Below are 17,351 nucleotides of genomic sequence, written 5' to 3' on the forward strand. Positions count from 1 at the left end.
GAAATTAATTTTAGAATGGTTTTAACATATTTCCTTATATGTTTAAAATTATAAATTACTAATGTCCATGTAAATGAGGTACTGCTTTAAATCATTTGAACCTACAAATTTAAAATAGGAAATCATGAGTGGAGAGAACAGAATTCCAATGATATCATTTATTCACTTTAAATATCAGTAAATATCCATGTATATTCAATAAGCTCATAGCATCAGAATGATGTTCACAACCTCAGAGACTGAATTACCAAAACACCTTATTATGTGGATGTAGAGAATAAATGAGACATTACATTTTTTGATGATAACTGTTCATGTGTAAGTTCCATCAAATATATTAATGATCACGACCTTTGACAATATAAAACATACTTATAAATAAATGTCTATTTACCCTCTCCATGGAGAAAAACCCTAAAGGAGGTCATTCTTGTCATAAATAAATTTTTTAAATAATTAATACATTTATTTATACATACCCTAATTTGAACCTACCACTAGCAATATATCCTTAGCCAGTGGTAATGTCTGTAACTTTCTGACTATTCTTAAATGTTATTTCTTAATCTTTGTTTCTTTTATGCATATGTAAGTGTTTTTACTTATCTTCAGGCTTACACATTGCTAATAAATTATGATAACATTTTAGGTACAAAACACCAATTTTAGCCATATGTAAAAATATTGAAAATTAATTGTATTAGAGGTTAGTTGGTAGGTAGTGAGAAGACATGATACAACATGGAGCCATTATATTACCCATGGGTAAATTTAATATTGTAAATGATTAAGTAACAGAAGAGCCATTTGGGGGATGGGAAAATACTAAAAATCACAAAATTGATTAAATTAAATTGATTGCATGAAAATCCATGATACATACAGCTAACTAGAAAGTACTCTATTCTAATTGTTCCTCACAGATACTATTCTTAATTAGCTAGGGAGAAAAAATGTAATGAAAATTATTGGTAGATTTAAGAGTTTCAGATATTGAGAACTGTCAAACCTACTCCTATTGCAATAACAACTGGAGTAAATGGAGAAAAGGCCAATCCTGTAAGAAAGGGCAATGGTGGCTAGCATTAGTTTAGTTTATAAACTTAAACTATAATAATTAGTACACAATGAATTATATTAGTAACCTTCATGTAGTAACCCATCATCTTACATTGTGATTTAGAGGGAATGTACTGAGTAGATTACAGTGGCCTGAAAGAGCACTCTAAAATGAATCTACATAAAATTCATGGTAATGCAATTATTACAACATAGGTTGTTGTAATGGCAATTCCAAGTAAGGGTGAGTGGGTGTTTACTCTGTGGGGAGGCCAAAAAAGTGAGTGCTGTAAAATTAGTGTTCAATTAATACCATCCAAGTGTAAGAGACTGTATCTAATAGAAATCAAGTTCCAGTCATTAGGGAGAGAATATTTTAAAAAGGAGTGAAGATAATTCTCTAGGCCTTCCTATGACTAAATGTCCCATAGGACCAATCCTTTGCTCTTATTCTGTATTCATCAAACAGCCGTCTGATATATAATTTAGTTCTCTATTCAGCAGGAAAGGTATGATCCACATAGATAACAAGTGTTTGTTATGTTGCCAAATATACTTCCCATGATTGATAAATGACATGGTATTTGTGCTTATAAATTTACACTTCTGAAATTTGGGTAATGTCTATCAGTTTTCCATTACGTGACAAAAATGTTGCTAAACCTGGAACATGCTAACTCCATGAAGATAAAATTAGCCCATGAATACTATCCAAAGCAGCAAGCAGACACCTCACCTTTCAATAAAAGATTCATCGGGAAAACAAACTTGAGTTGTAGGAGGAACAAGCCAACAATGCCACTTTTCAATCTGGAAATCATTTTTGAGTTTTCTTTAAGATTCTCTGAATTGATCTAATTCTATTTTATAGTTTGGACTATGTATAATTCAGAGTAAAATGCAAACACTAATAATAACATTAACAACAACAACAACAAAACAACAAAAATAACATCGGTTTATACTCCTGAGATTATTTAACTCTTATAACCACCCTATAACGTAGGTATTATTATTTCCAGTTTCTAAATGGAGAAAGTGAAGCATAGAGAAATGACCTACCTCAAGTCATATAGCTCTTAAGTGAGAGAATCAAAATTTAAACTCAGGTTTGTCTGAGGAATGTTTATGGTCATGGTTTTAAGCACTTTGCTATCCTTGCTATCGTACATATTCATAAAGTACTTGGCATAATGAAGGTAGAAATCATAATTTCAGATATTTACAGCTACATGACCAAATTCTACTACATTAGCTATCTCATGCCTATATTGAAGATTCTAAGAGCTAAAATTAAAACAAAACTGTGCTTCATTTGGGGTCATACTGTGATGAGTGAATGCCATGGGTATAACCTCATTTTAGTGTATCAAACAATTTAAAAGCTTCAATAACACCTATGAAAACACCTATGAAGATACTCTTATGAGTATTAACATAATAGTATCTTCAAATTCTATGTCATATATATCATTCAAGATAATTCAATAAAGATGTGAGAAATTTTACTGAAAACTTACTTTGCAACCTGCGTGTTGGGCTCTCGCCATGGAGCTGTCGCCGTGGCATATATGGAGAAGGGTGGGGAAGTGGTAACGAAGAGACATCATGGGTCTGAAGTTTGTACCAATGTGGCTCATCATCTAATAATGCTGTTTCTAATTCAATTAAAATCTACAAAGCCAAGAGACAAAGGACTATTATATACCAATAATATAGAATTCTCTTAAATGGTCTCATAACTTTTATAATAATGATATTTGTAATAGTAATGCTGTTAGGTCAAAAGCAAGGTCATGCTGCAAAATTGTCCATATATTTTAACAATAATTAAATAAAAGATAAATAAACTTATTACTGATTTAATAGTTTCAAATATCTAAGACATTTATTTTGTAGACCCTTGACCACCCACCTACTAGAGGCTGTTAAATTTGCCATTATCGAAATAACACTTATTACTAAAAATCTGTAATAGTAACTAATATATATATAATTTTATAATTTAAAAAGCATTTTCACTCATATTCATTGATTTAACCTTTACAAAAACTCTTAAATGGGGAGAGAAAAACAAATTAGAAGTGCCTACTGTGTGTTAAGAACTATGTAATATGTTATCTTAATTCTCACAAAAAAACTACTAGTTTGATTTTATTATTCAACTTTTACAGATAAGGATACCAAGTCTAAAACAAAGTCTGTCTTGCTTAAATCTCTGTGTTCAACATATCAGGCTGCTAAGGATTCAAAAAAGAAAGAAACAAAAAGAATGGATTTTTAATATGAACCATATGATAATACGGATTTTATAATATGAATATTTAATAAACATACAAAGGAAATCAGTCCATAGAAATAAAAGACTCTTTTTATTTTCTTTTAGGGTCATGTGCAAATATGACAGTGTTTGTGTTTATGTGTATGAGAAGGGCTATATACCAATAAATCACTGTTTAGCTATGGGAGGTAAAGAAACAGAACAGCTAAGCTATTCTTTCATTCTTCCTAGATTTGCCCCAGTCATTTTCAAAATTACAGACACTGTGTTCCAAATGTTTACATATACACATACACACATATTTAATTCTCATATTAGCCCTGAGTTGCATACTACTATTATTCCCACTTAGTTGAAGAGGAAACTTAAGCACAAAGAGAATAAACAGCTTGCTCAAGGACACAAAGCTAGGAAGTGGTAGTGTCAGGAATGCAGACTTAGGCAGCTGGTGCCAGTCTCTGCTTTTAACAACTATGTTACCCTTCTACCCAACTGGTTTACCATTCTTTGGTTCCTTATCTAACAACACTCAGTTCAATATTTCTATGGATTGTTGTTTTTCCCAGGAGATTACCACTTAATTTACGCAGGAAAACCAACCACACTTAAAAAAGGTGAAAGAAACTAACTTAGTGCATTAATAGCTGGAGAACTGCCTCTCATCTTGCCCCTCTCCAACTTATTCTCCACATCACAGCTGGAAATACTTTTCTCAAGTACAAATGCAATAAAGCCATTCTCTTTTTAAAATCTATCATTTGTTCCCATTATCCACAGGATAAAATCCAAACTTCTTAATATGATATATTAAGGGACATGATCTGGTATCAGTTTAACCATCAAGTCTCACTTCTTACCACTTTCCCTTCCAATTTCAAAGCTCCAAGACCCCCTCAACTCTAGTATCGTGTTATCCCCTCTGCAGGAAATTCACTCTCCTTGACTTCGTTAAATTCTACTTTTTCTGTGGAGCCTTCCCTGGACCACTTCCCCTCCCCTGCACAGCATGTGTGTGTATTCCTATTGCATTTTCCCTGTAACAACAAACGCCATACTATGTTATAATTGCCTATTCACTTGTGTATATCTCCAATGGATTATAAATTCCTTGAAAGAAGTAATATGCCTTATTCACCTTTGAAGCCTCAGTCCCTAGCATATTACAGGTACATTACAGGGCTTAAAAAATAATCCATGAATAAATGATTGAACTACTAGTGGTACAGTTGGTTCAGTAAAATAAAATGACATATACACACTATAAAACACAGCAACATATTTATGAAATACAAACCAACCTTTTATCATTCAACGTTGAGATTTCTATAGGAATAAAGATGTAAAACTTGTCATAGAGTATTCAGAACCATTGTTTTTAATGGCATCAAAATTTTATCTTAAAGCAGTAGCTAAGTTCATTCTGTTAAAGAAATTATGTTTACTTTTTCAGATATTCAAACTATAAAATTTTACTGATAGTCACATAAACAAAAGTATTCACGGTGATATGAATAGTCCAAGTTTTAAAATAATTCCAGATACCTCTCCTAAGAATTCACTTTCTTCCTCTCGAACGCGAGCTTGATCCCATAGGGTAATCTCCAGCATTCGTTCCCGAAATTCTCTTCGGTGCACTGGAGAATAAATGAATGTTTGGTTCCATTTGGGTTCCAACGTTTTCTTTACTGTTTTAGTTCTTCTCTTGTTTTTATCACTATGAAAAAAAATAAGAATATATGAACTTACATAAGCCTTTTTTTAAGTTTTGCCCTAAAAATTATTAATTTAAAATTTCTCAGGAAAGAAGTGAAGTTTTACCACAAATTTATTATACATTACAAATATTATAATCTTTAGAATTATTATTAAAACTTATAAGGTATATAATTATATCACTTTATAAGTATGACTTAATAATAGCAGTATTTCAACAAATCTGAAATTTTTCCATGATAGGTAATTAAAAACTGACATCTTTCTCAAAATCTAAATATAACCAGACTGAAGAATCTTAACTCTAAAATTTGTTTAACATATTGCCCTATTGGAAACCTTCAAAATGGCAATTATTCTAGCCCACTATAATGTGGGCTAGAAATGCAAGCTGGCCATCCTGATAGATAGGACTTCCAACTCAGAGGCTTCCATACTTTTTTGACTGCGTATCTCTATCAAATGAATGTTTTTGACTTTGCATCCCATTATATGCATATATATTTATGGATCATATACATGTATTACTATACTGCTGTACTAATATATTGTGTACATTGGTAAATATTCAAAAATAGAAATTAAAAGTTAAATAAAAATTCAAATATTTTGTCCTGAACGCCAATGGATTGTGTTTTACATATCCCCCCAGTACATCCATTCTTTTTGGAGATCAGTACTCTAGCTTATTAGAGAGCATCAGTGGCTGAATAGGAATAAAGAAAATCATCTAGGAAGGAAATTTTAAGCTATCTAGAGAGCCTATTCGAAGTGAGAAGTGGACAATGAACTCCAAGTGAAAGTATATTAACTGCTACAAATTCTCTCAGCACAGCAAAGTTCTAAGAAGTGTTGGTGTGGGAGATCAAAATTGGCCACCTCAAAAGATATCTCTTTACCTTGACTTTTTCTCTGAGGGACATTTGACTTCCCCCACTAACTGCCTAAACAAATTTAACTCTGTGGATGGCTAGACTTGCAGGGTCCTTGCTAAGCCCATTCTTATCAAAGTTCTGTTTACCAAACATTTACATTTGTAAAGGTATCTCCCTCTCTGTACTGGGAAGAGGGGGGATGCCCTTATCTCTGGAAATTCTTATCTATATGGAAGGAAAGGACTTAAATCTGCTACTCTTGATTGCTGCACTATCTGGTAATCCCCCATAGCTGCCTCTTCCCCTACCCCCAACATCTTCCTTTGTCTTTATCTAAATCTATTTAAGGTGAAAACCTGTATCACTTGTTGAGAAACTCAGCTTCCCTGGTTTCTCCCATGTATACATGTTATTAAACTTTATTTGATTTTCTCCTGCCTTTCAATCTCATGTCAATTTAATTTGTAGCCCAGCCAGAAAGGACCCAGAGTGGGTAGAGGATAGTTTTCCTCCCCTTCATTGGGAAATAGGAAGCAGGGAGAACTAAGAAGGGATAGAGTGTCTTTGAATTGGGGAGGCTATGCAACTTCTTCTCCTAGGTGAACATAGAGCTTAATGTTTAATGTAGATTTGCCTTAAGTAATCGTAAGCACATACGTTTTCAGACCACATAAGGTGGCAGAAAGCCACCTTAAAGCAATGTATCTTTATTAATTTCTAAGGCCTTGGTAGGAAAATAACTTTGGAAGCCCATGTAGGAGATTTAATCTCTAAACAAATTGATGGAAAAGTGGTACTGTAAATAAAAATAACTAAATAATAGAAATAATAACAAGGACTATGATTTATGACTCTGTCACTCCCTCCCTTCATCTAAAATTTTAACAAATATTTATAAAGCTTCTACTACTTATATTCCATCTATTAAAGAACGAATTAGGAGACCCTGTCAAGAGATAACATTCCTTCCGTGAAGGACAGGAAGAAAGAATTTAGCAGGAGCCTTGCTGTCTAATGCAAGAATGCTCTATACTGCAATCTGAAAGGGAACAGAAGAATACGCCTGGACTTCCTCACAAGGAGTGAAAAAAGTTCTCAAAGAATGACTATGTTAGAAATGATTTCTATATTGGGTAGGAGGGAGACTAGATATTCTCTGAAGTTCCTTGCAAACCCACCATATACGATTACAATTTAATAAGGCAATTTAGTATATATCAAAGCACCAATACATGAAAATAACCATGAAAAATGATTTTATCTTCAGCGAGTTAAGAAAAGGTAAATGAGTCTTATTTTTTTCTAGAAGCATAACTAAAGCCTTCAAAATAAGATCATGCTGTATAAGTCAAACACTGAAAAGTTGCTAAAAGTATTTAAAAACTAAGATCAATAAGCATTGTATAGAGATATTTTTTAAATAGCAGCCTAATGATAATGAAATAAATAATTGATCTATAACAGCATCATTACATTGTTGAGAATGTAGTTACTTCTTTTAAAAATAAAATCTAACCTAAAACTTTTTCTATTTATTTTCATGTTACCAGTACTGTCGGTTTCCATGTAATTTAACTTAGTAACAGGATGTCAAGACTTGATATTTTTACTCAAAATGAAAGAAAGAAATATATTTTGATTGGTAACCAACTTTACTTCAAGATATAAAAAAGAGTATAAAGCACAGCTAGCTATTTCTTAGAGCACATAGTACATTATTGAGAAAACAATGTTTTCAATGGCTTAACTGACACACCAACCTTCTAGACTCAACCTCTCTATGTAGCCTCACTTGCCCCTCCAGGAATTCTTATCAGTAAAAAGGCGTCTATCGTTTTCTACGTTCACTTATTCAAGTAGTTTTTCTCCCAGAAAAATTGTCAAGAAAAATGAAATCATTAATTCCAAAAGCATCAAGTTTTTTATTCATGTGTAAAAACTTGTCAACAGCAAAAAAAAAAACAACAAAAAAATTGTTGAGATGATAGTGTAGCCTTTTCTGAGTTAACCAGAGAATTCTTTTCTCTATTAAAGATAAAACTCCAACACAACTCTATCAATAAAGTAAGCTACAAACTTGCTTAAATATTCTTCAAATTCCTGATAACTGGCCAGGAAGCTCAGCTGAGAAATAATCTGAGAATAAAATACTCAAATGTTTCTCACATTCTTTGGTGTTGAGGAAAGATAAAAACACTAAATCTGGAACATAAAGGAGTGGTTAAGGGGACCTTCCCTTCCATTTTAGCTCTATCAGCTCAGAAAGTTGGGGGAGGTAAATAAAATAAAATTAAACAAAAATAGTCAATCAAGAAATAAATTCAATAATTTGAGAGACTTTTATCATCTTAAAAAGTTAAGTATTTTGGGGGGCTGGCCTGGTGGCGCAGCAGTTAAGTATATGTGTTCCGCTTTAGTGGCCTGGGGTTCGTGGGTTCGGATACGGGGCGTGCACCGATGCACCACTTATCAAGCCATGCTGTGGCGGCCTCCCATGTAAAGTAGAGGAAGATGGGCACCAATGTTAGCCCAGGGCCAGTCTTCCTCAGCAAAAAGAGGAGGATTGGCATGGATGTTAGCTTAGGGCTAGTCTTCCTCACAAAAAAAAAAGAAAGTAAGTATTTTTCTTCAAAGGTTTGAGTAAGCAGAAACCTAAGTTATGTGTGTGCATAAAAGCATAGATGGGAATGCAGCATTTCCTGCAGGTTTTTATGATGGCATTCTAATGGTGCTTAGACTAGTAACCCATGTGTGGTCTCAGAAGCTAAGTGACTGGAGGTCACTCCAGGATGGTAGGGTAATATAGCTGTGATATCCGTCATCCAACTGAAGTTTAAGCTAGATTTAACACTCTAGTTATGGATATCCTCTTCCTCCCTTGCAGTTCAAAGTGTATCCCTCTCCAAAAGACAACACAAAGTAAATGATGCTTAAGAAGCTGATTCTGGGCCCAGTGGTATAGTCTCTTTGATGATATGGAATGATGAAATATAAAGCATAGTCATTAATTTTACAGAATATAGAGAAATAATATCTTAGTAAGAAGAGGTAGAAATTGTAGAGGAATAGGATGAGTACCTTTTAGCACCATTTCCAGCTTTTTGCCTCTGTAGTTTGTGTTAAAAACGCATTTGATTTAAAGGAGCATAATTTTTAACGACTTTGATAAATGAAAACATATATTATTTGAGAAATAGTCCACATAAAATAAATATTCAATAAAATAATTTATATTATGAACATTTGATATAAATTTTAAAAGTATTTCCTGTCACTATTTTGATTCTTAAGAATCATTGTGCTTATGTTAAACTTCCTAAGTATATGACTGGTATGATACATAAAAATAAATGATACAAAACTGAAACACCCACTGCTATTAACATTTCTCATTTGTTTTCAATAACATTTATTTTTGTTTTCATATCCCTACCTTCTGTCTGGAAGAAAGTAAATTTTAACATAAGGATTCCTTGGCCTCCCATCTTCCCTGGAAGGGAGATCCTTTGCTCCCAAAATTGTAACTATTAATTGGTGACCAACCTTGTCAAACCATAGTTTTATCTGAAAAGCAAAAATATTCATTTATCAGCTTAAACATTTACTACCACAATATATTGTTTACATTCCCAATCTTTGCCCCATTCTCTTACACTAATATTAGCAAAGAATATAAATTTCACTTAGTAAATTATGGTTAAAATAAAAGGATATACTATAATAACTTCAATGAATAGAGGAATTAATTCAGATATTTTGTTTGATTGATAAATCACTTGAGCTGTTTGTTATCCTAATCTGATTGCTTATTAACATGCACATAATAATTGCACTGTCATAACTAAAGACTTTACCCACAATGATTGCTCTGTGTCTGTCTTTATGCAAGAATCACTGTAATTCATTTTGGTTCCCCTACAATAGTGAGTTCAGAATAAGTGCTTAAAATGCATCAAATAGATAACTTGTTTATATGGCATTGATAGGGAATTTTTAAGCAAATGCTTTATGTTACTCCACAGCCAAAAACATTTCAAAGATTATAAGCAAGGGACAATTATTAATTGCTTTAGTCAACAGACTCCTTAAGTTTGTATTTAAAACTATAATAAATTCATCTTTTAAAATTTTTCTTACACAGACATAAAAGTCTCTTTTTCGTTTGTGAAGCAAATGTATCACATCCTTAAAATAATAAGGGTCTATTTTATAATTTGAGATGAGAAAAGGTGAATAACTTCCCTATGCCATAATTAGGGATTGGAACTTCACATCCAGCTGTTGAATTCATTTGATTTAACAACTGTCACCTCCCACACACATACCTCACACTCCCACACCTAGCTAGTTGACTCTACCATGTCAGGATCTATGATAACTATGGCTCTGACTCACATTTTGGTTAAGAACTCAGCACATCTCTGATCACTATCTGAAAACCAAAACTGAATCAGAAATTTGGAATTTGGAAATAAAATTGTATTTATATAATATATATATTTATGGTTTATACATATATTTTAGTGGTTTAATTTTTTCCTTTAATTTGGGTGTACAATATCTGTACATTTTAAAAATTTAGCAGCAGTTTAAAAAATTTAAACATACATCTCACATCAGTCTTTCCCTCTCCTCTCCAAAGCAGACAGTCAGGTCTGGGCCAGGCTCCAGGGATATATAAATAAATATATATCAAACACATAAAAATCACATAAATAAATGTTTACATATGATATACTGGTAGTTCAGTTCCAATTCTAACATGGCTTTGATAAGTCTGTCACTTTGTATCTTTGTAGAATGAGAGGCTGAGCGAGACTTTTGAGTCAGAAGAGGAAGACTAATGGCCAGAAGAGTATATAAAATTATTTATATGCTTTTCTTTTTTGTCATATGGAATTTGCCCTCTTATAAAAATAATAGTAAGAAATATTTAAATTTTTAAAATTATTATTACTACTCTTTATGTTAAGTCTTTACGTTTAATGCAGGTATTATCTTGCTGTAACAAAAAGCTTTCCTATTAGAGCTGCTAAGTACAAACAGACTCTAAACACGTGTTTCTTAAACTGTGGTTCACAAACCTCCTGCATCAGTCTTATCTGGCTTATTTGTCAAAAAGTTACAAATTGCTGTGGCCCACTTCTCACCTACTGAATCAGAAAAGGGTCCGGGAATTTGCATTTTAACAAGTTTTCAGGTGATTCTCAAAGGGCACTAAAGTTTGAGAACCACTTTCCTTAGACCAGGGGATCAACAACATGAAAAAAAAGCTTCTAACATTTGAATGGGAAAAAAGTTCAGATATTTGCTTGCCTAGCAATATTAGAACACAGATACAGATGAGGATAAGTGGAAAAAAATAGACTAAACTATTCTTCTGGCAAAAAACATGAGGGGAAGACAGAAAAAAGTAAGAAATACAAGAGTGTCTCCTATACAGTATGAAATGGAGATGTCAGATAGCATCACGGTTCCTCTAAAATGTGTGACTAAAACTAGATTAATTTCTGATATTCTCTGTTTTCTATAGCAATAAAAAAGCTTATGGCTTTATTTTTCCATGATATTAAAAATCCTCTCTGAGGGTCATGACATGAATATTAGGCACTTCAAAGAGAAAAGGATTCTGAAAGGCTGAAACAATTTTTTTCCAATAAACTTTACACTTGAGAAACAAAGAAACAATAATTATTACTATTAGACTAAGCTCCTAATTTTTGGAGCAAATTATTGATTTCTGTGAGTTTTTTTGAGGGATTGAGACTAACCACTTGTCATCTCCACAGGCAATATTTTTGCTCCTTTAATAAAAATCATTACAGCTAAATAATTGAGATATATATTTCAAATGCTTGATAAGGAGTATTCTTTTTAGATTTTCTTATGCCATGGAAAACCAAAAATATCACTTATTAATAATATTCATTTCTCACACAAACATCTTAGGCATATGGCTTTCAAATTTTCACAATAATACTTTACAGTTTATTAAATTATAATTTACAAATATATAAAAGTTATAATAATATAGCTATGAAACAGGTACATTTTAATTTTACTTACTTTTCAACCAAAATTACACTTTTTAATAAACTGTCTTAAACTGGTCATTTGATCAATAGCTCTAATTTTCATTTTATATTACAGGAATGGCATTGAAGTTTTTAATAGATATCCAGTTCACATTATCAAAACAGAATTATTTTATTAGCTAGATTATTTTGCCACATTCCTAAATTTCTTATCTGTGCTTTTTAAACAAATGGTTAAATATCTGCTGATTCTCCAAAATATAACAAATGTATTTCCACAATTCTAGATATGACATACTTCTTATTTTACCTCAATTTCATCAATAAAAATCTTGGTATCATTTTAACTATTTTAATATAATTATCACTACAGCTTTATGATGTAACCATTTTTAAATTTCCTAAGCATAACCTGAGCAGCACAAGGAAATAGTTTACACTATATATTAACTAGACCAACTTTAATTTTTAAAATTTAAACTAAATTAGTGTTATTCAAAACCAACAACAAAAAAAACCATGCAGCAAAGCAAGGAAAGCATAATACTACTTTTAAAAATAAAAACTATATTGACATTACTTTACCATAGAAGGGTTTCCTAATGAAAAGAGGCAAACAACTTGTACCCAAGTATGAAAGTAAAATCAAATGGAATTGTAATTACAAAATGTAAACAAACCCAACACATTCTATTTGGATTGTGATTTTGTTCTTTCAAAGTAATATACTTTCCAAAAGTTGAACCTTATATATAATATGCATAAAATTCATATTTTAGATAAGGTACAAATTTATTTGCCAATCTCCTCAAGGAGTTATTGCTTGGAAAATGCAAGAGAATGTAGACGTTAAGTGATATAATGAATGATTTAAAGAGACAGCAACCTTAGTGTAATAAAGGAAGATATCAACAATAAACTTAGCTATTTCTGTCAATGTTACATACAAAAGTAGAATCTACATATAAAAGTAGAATCTACATTAAATGCCACTCTGAAACCTATGAGTTTTAGTACTCAGTTCATCATATAAAATCACTAACAAAGATTGTCTCTTTAAATTTTTATTGCATTTTAATCCCCATGCAAAATTTTACAAGCTGGCTCATAAAATGATTTGATAGTCAATAATATGGTTTGGAACAACATACCAAAAAAACGTTTTCCTACTACGCATTTTCCAAAAACATACAAATTAGGGTTAAAACACAACTTTAGTTTCTATCAGGCAGACAAGGCCTTTACCTGAACCCTAGGAACAAAAGGCGTTGTTCTTCTACTAAGGCTTTGGCTCTGGTAAGCAAAATTAAAGAAAAAAGCAATAAAACAAAACCAAAAAGGACAACACGCTGGAACTAAAAGACCAAAAGTAAAAACAGACACATATAACTATCCCTTAAATATTATTTTTCCATGACAATACATATCTAAATTAAGTACTTCAATGTAATGAATAAAGTAATTTTGCCAAAATGCTAAAATAGATAAAAACTATATAAAATCTTAGAAATTTTAAACCAGATTTTAAGTAATCAATGTAAGAGGAATTAAGACCAAAGGTAAAATAACATATTTGGGCTCATACATTCTGAAAGAATGAGTGTAAACATAACCCAAGAGTCAAGAAATTTCAGGTTTCACCTTAAACACACTACATAGAAAAAAATGATAGTCCAAGAAGAAGTTAGATGAAAATGCATTATGGAATTATTAGTGAAAAGTCATCTGTAGAAGTAATTGTGTGACTTCTCCAAAATGATGTCTAACAAAAGTCTAAAAAACATTAGCTAAGCCGGCTTTAGCCTTTCTTAAAAGAATAAACACAGTAAAATAAAAGTGTGCGGGAATGTACTGGATTAATTAGTTGATTCATACTTTAAGAATCTATACCAGATTCTAGTATTTAAACAGCATTTTCAGACATTTATTATGTACCATTTGAGTTAACACTGTTTATTGCTAATCACACTTATTAATGACAACATCTCATTTCTTTATATTTTTCCAAGCCTTTATTGACAGTTTATTGCAAGTTTATTGCCTCCAACAATGCTAGGAGGTGGCTGCTATTATCTCCAATTTGTAGATGAAGCAACAGAGACATAAAAAAACACTAGCTACACTTGCGAGCTCAAACAAAAAGATAGTAAAGAAGTAGAAAATAGAGCTCAGTTCTGATTAAATCAAATCAAATCTAATTAAATTTCAAATTCTTAGAATCAAATCAAATTTCCTCTCTCTTCTGACTTATTTTGTTTTCATTTTGAAACAGTTTCCAAAAGACACCACAATAATCAGAATTCTGTGCTTTTAGTAAGGCCTGCCAACAGTTAAATCAGGAACAAAATCAGATGCATATCTCTGGGTGTGGAAATGGACTTCAAGGTATTTAACTCTACTTCTTTCACCAAGATTCCATTCCATTCCTCACATTTCTCGTGGATGTCTCCCCTGTCTAATTCAAAGAGTTGTAGATGGTTAAAGGCTTCAGACTTTTCCACTGCTATATGGAAACAGGTAATAGGTACTAGGAGGACTGTTGCCCAATTCAACCATCATCAGACAGACACTGTTTAAGACATAAAACTAAAACCCAAAGGAAAGCAGATCTTAAAAGCAGACTATCGTTCAATCATATGAGTCATCTTTCTCTCTCTCCAAAAACCAAAGCAGTCTCAAATCTAAGCTGTCTTCCTTTTTGTGTTGAGACATTTCCAAAGGAAGACAGAAATGCTTAGATATGGCATGTGCTACTGAGATCTGTCTGCATAATCCTAGGTGGAAAATTTTCTGGCAAATGGTGAAAGGAGGTATGAAACTCACAGAGATTAACTAGGCATACTGAAAGAAGGGACACCATTTAGAAATAAATTTTATTTTCCTTGCCCTCTCACCTGTTCTACTGTTTTAGACCAAAAATGTCAAGGTAATGGAAGATTTTTGCAAGTAAATATGACTTCATAAAATAAAGATTTACTCTAAAAAGAATAGTACTTTGAAATAAATTAATCCTTAAAGGCAAACATTTTTCTATCTTCTAAAATGATCTCAAATGAACAACTCACAGATTTCTGAAATCAATTGTCTAAAATCTATGGCAATTTAAACGTAATTTTCACCTATAAGTTTATACATTAAATTTGGCTATAAAAACATATTTTTATTAGTTTTTTTTAATTGAGGTGAGATTCAAATAACGTACAATTAGCATTTTCAAGTGCACAATTCGGTGGCTTTTAGGGTATTCACAATGCTGTGCAACCACCACCTCTCTCTAGTTTCAAAACTTTTTCATCACCCTAGTCCCTATTAAGTAATCACTCCCCATTCCCCTATTGCCCCAGCTCCTGGCAACTACTAAGCTGCTTTCTGTCTTTATGGATTTTGGATATTTCATATAGGAAAGGTGAAGTATTGTGTATCTCATTGCAATTTGTAGTTAATATTAATTCATTTATTTTAAGCATGAAATATCTGATAATATCTATAACATAAGCCTCATACAAATGAAGAATTTGAATTTGTACACTGCAATTTATTTTGCATTTTTAATGTCACTTCCCACTATATGCTGCACTACTCCTTTTAGGACATTCCTTTTATGCAATGCTTCTGGAATAACAAGGTTGTGACAATGAGGTATAAAAGATAAAAGCTCAAAGAAAAAACTTTCATTTACAAAAGTTTTAAGAAGGTTATAGAGTTTCTAAGGAGATATAAAGGATACATACCTATTCTTCAGTTACTCATTCCCCTTAAATGGGCATATAAAATGGATATGTACAATATTTACAAACTCATCACTAAAAATGGAGTTAGAAGAATATTAAAACAAAGTAACTTAGGGAAACATTGCAACCATAAATCAACCATAGACTCTGAAGTAAAATAAAACATGACTGTCAGTAAGGATCAATGTGTTCCTATAGATAGAAAGAATTCTGAGCTATTTCTCACTTTTAGAAGAGTTAAAGGTTATATTTTATTTTAACATTCTATCAAAAAACTAGCCAAAGACTGCAAAATAATTTTAAAATATTAAGAGGATTACAGAAGTAATTCTCTAAAGAAGGAAACTGCTAAACTATGGAAAAACACAAATTTAAAAAAGAATCAAAATGTGGGAGTGGTGACACTGAAAAGGCTAACATACAGTCCAGGTGTCATAAACCTGAGCTCATACCGGTTTTCTCACCAAAAACATTAATGGAACTTTCATAGTTATGCCCTAGAATAATAACAAGGAGCAGCACAATTCAAGCATGGAGAGGAAATAGATTGGATAAATTTTTTAAAATCATCAATAGCCTTGAGCATGAAAGTTTAACCAACAATTTGCATTATATGCGTATTTTCTATTTGCGAAAATATCAGTCCATGAACCGACATAAATATACTACGAAGGTCAGCTCACACACTATACAAATTGTCTTTGTTCTCAGCATTAGAAATGTCATGATTTTGCAAGTGAGTTATGGGCCCAGGTAAATCTCACCAAAAGCAAAACTGCCCAAAGATAAAACAGAAGGCTACGGGAATTGTAATGTTGCCTTGCGACTCCCTACGGGCTTTCCTGAAGGGTGATATATGTGGACACGTATTTTTTCAACCTCTACATCATTAGAGCAAACCAAAATTGTCTCTAGTTGGCAGAAATAGGGTTAAATATTTAAATATAAGAGGAAATACTGTATCCAGAAGCATATCTTGCTCATGTTTTCCTGCATGCAAAGAATGAATGAATATAAAATTAAGTTTCATGAGGATAAAATCTATGTCTATCTTATTCGCTGTTGAATTCCCAGCTACTAGTATTATGGCTGACCTGGGGTCAGAACTTAACATCTATTTCTTGAATAAATAATTGGAGTTTAATTTGGTAAAAACATTTTGAAGGAAAACTTGGGCAACAGATTTCAAGAATCTTAAACTTATTCTTTTTTCTTTTATATTGTAATTTTACTTCTGGAAAGTTATCCTCACAAAAGAATTTTGTTCTAAGAAAATATGCAAGATTTATATTCAAGGATTTCCATGGCATCATTATCTACAATAATATAAATTAGAAACAAGCAAGATATCCTATAATAGCAAATTATGCTAAAATGGAGTATTAAATAGCTATTGTTAAAGAAATTTTTAAAGAAAAAGTTTAAAGAAAAAAGTACAATATATTACTAAGTGAAAAAGCATACACAGATTTATTACAGTTTTGTTAAAAATTTAGATGTATGTGAATGGTTATATTTTCATCTCAGGATTATAGGTGATTTCTATTTTTATCTGTACACTCTAGATTTACCACAATGAATATACATTATATTTATAAATATTATCTTACTGGAACATATCCCTTCCAAGTCATAAGAAAATGGTAAAATGCTACAC

General features: G+C 31.9%; 1 protein-coding gene across 8 annotated transcripts in view; it reads right to left on the reverse strand.

Moving 5' to 3' along the window:
- Positions 1 to 17,351, reverse strand: part of RIMS2 (regulating synaptic membrane exocytosis 2) — a 617,446-nt gene that overhangs the window by 271,877 nt on the left and 328,218 nt on the right. For 6 of the 8 annotated variants that reach the window (XM_014788104.2, XM_087447555.1, XM_087447561.1 and 3 more), the window contains 3 exons: positions 9,362 to 9,492; positions 4,883 to 5,054; positions 2,580 to 2,733 (listed from right to left, as the gene is read on the reverse strand). In XM_014788104.2, coding sequence (XP_014643590.2) covers positions 2,580 to 2,733; positions 4,883 to 5,054; positions 9,362 to 9,492 — 457 coding nt within the window. Of the gene's footprint in view, positions 1 to 2,579; positions 2,734 to 4,882; positions 5,055 to 9,361; positions 9,493 to 13,208; positions 13,257 to 17,351 lie in introns of all 8 variants that reach the window. The other 2 variants (XM_087447558.1, XM_087447556.1) reach the window with 1 other exon arrangement.

This window comes from Ceratotherium simum, chromosome 23 (genome assembly GCF_057802395.1).
Source record: "Ceratotherium simum simum isolate JZ-2026a chromosome 23, ASM5780239v1, whole genome shotgun sequence".
Classification (NCBI taxonomy): domain Eukaryota; kingdom Metazoa; phylum Chordata; class Mammalia; order Perissodactyla; family Rhinocerotidae; genus Ceratotherium; species Ceratotherium simum.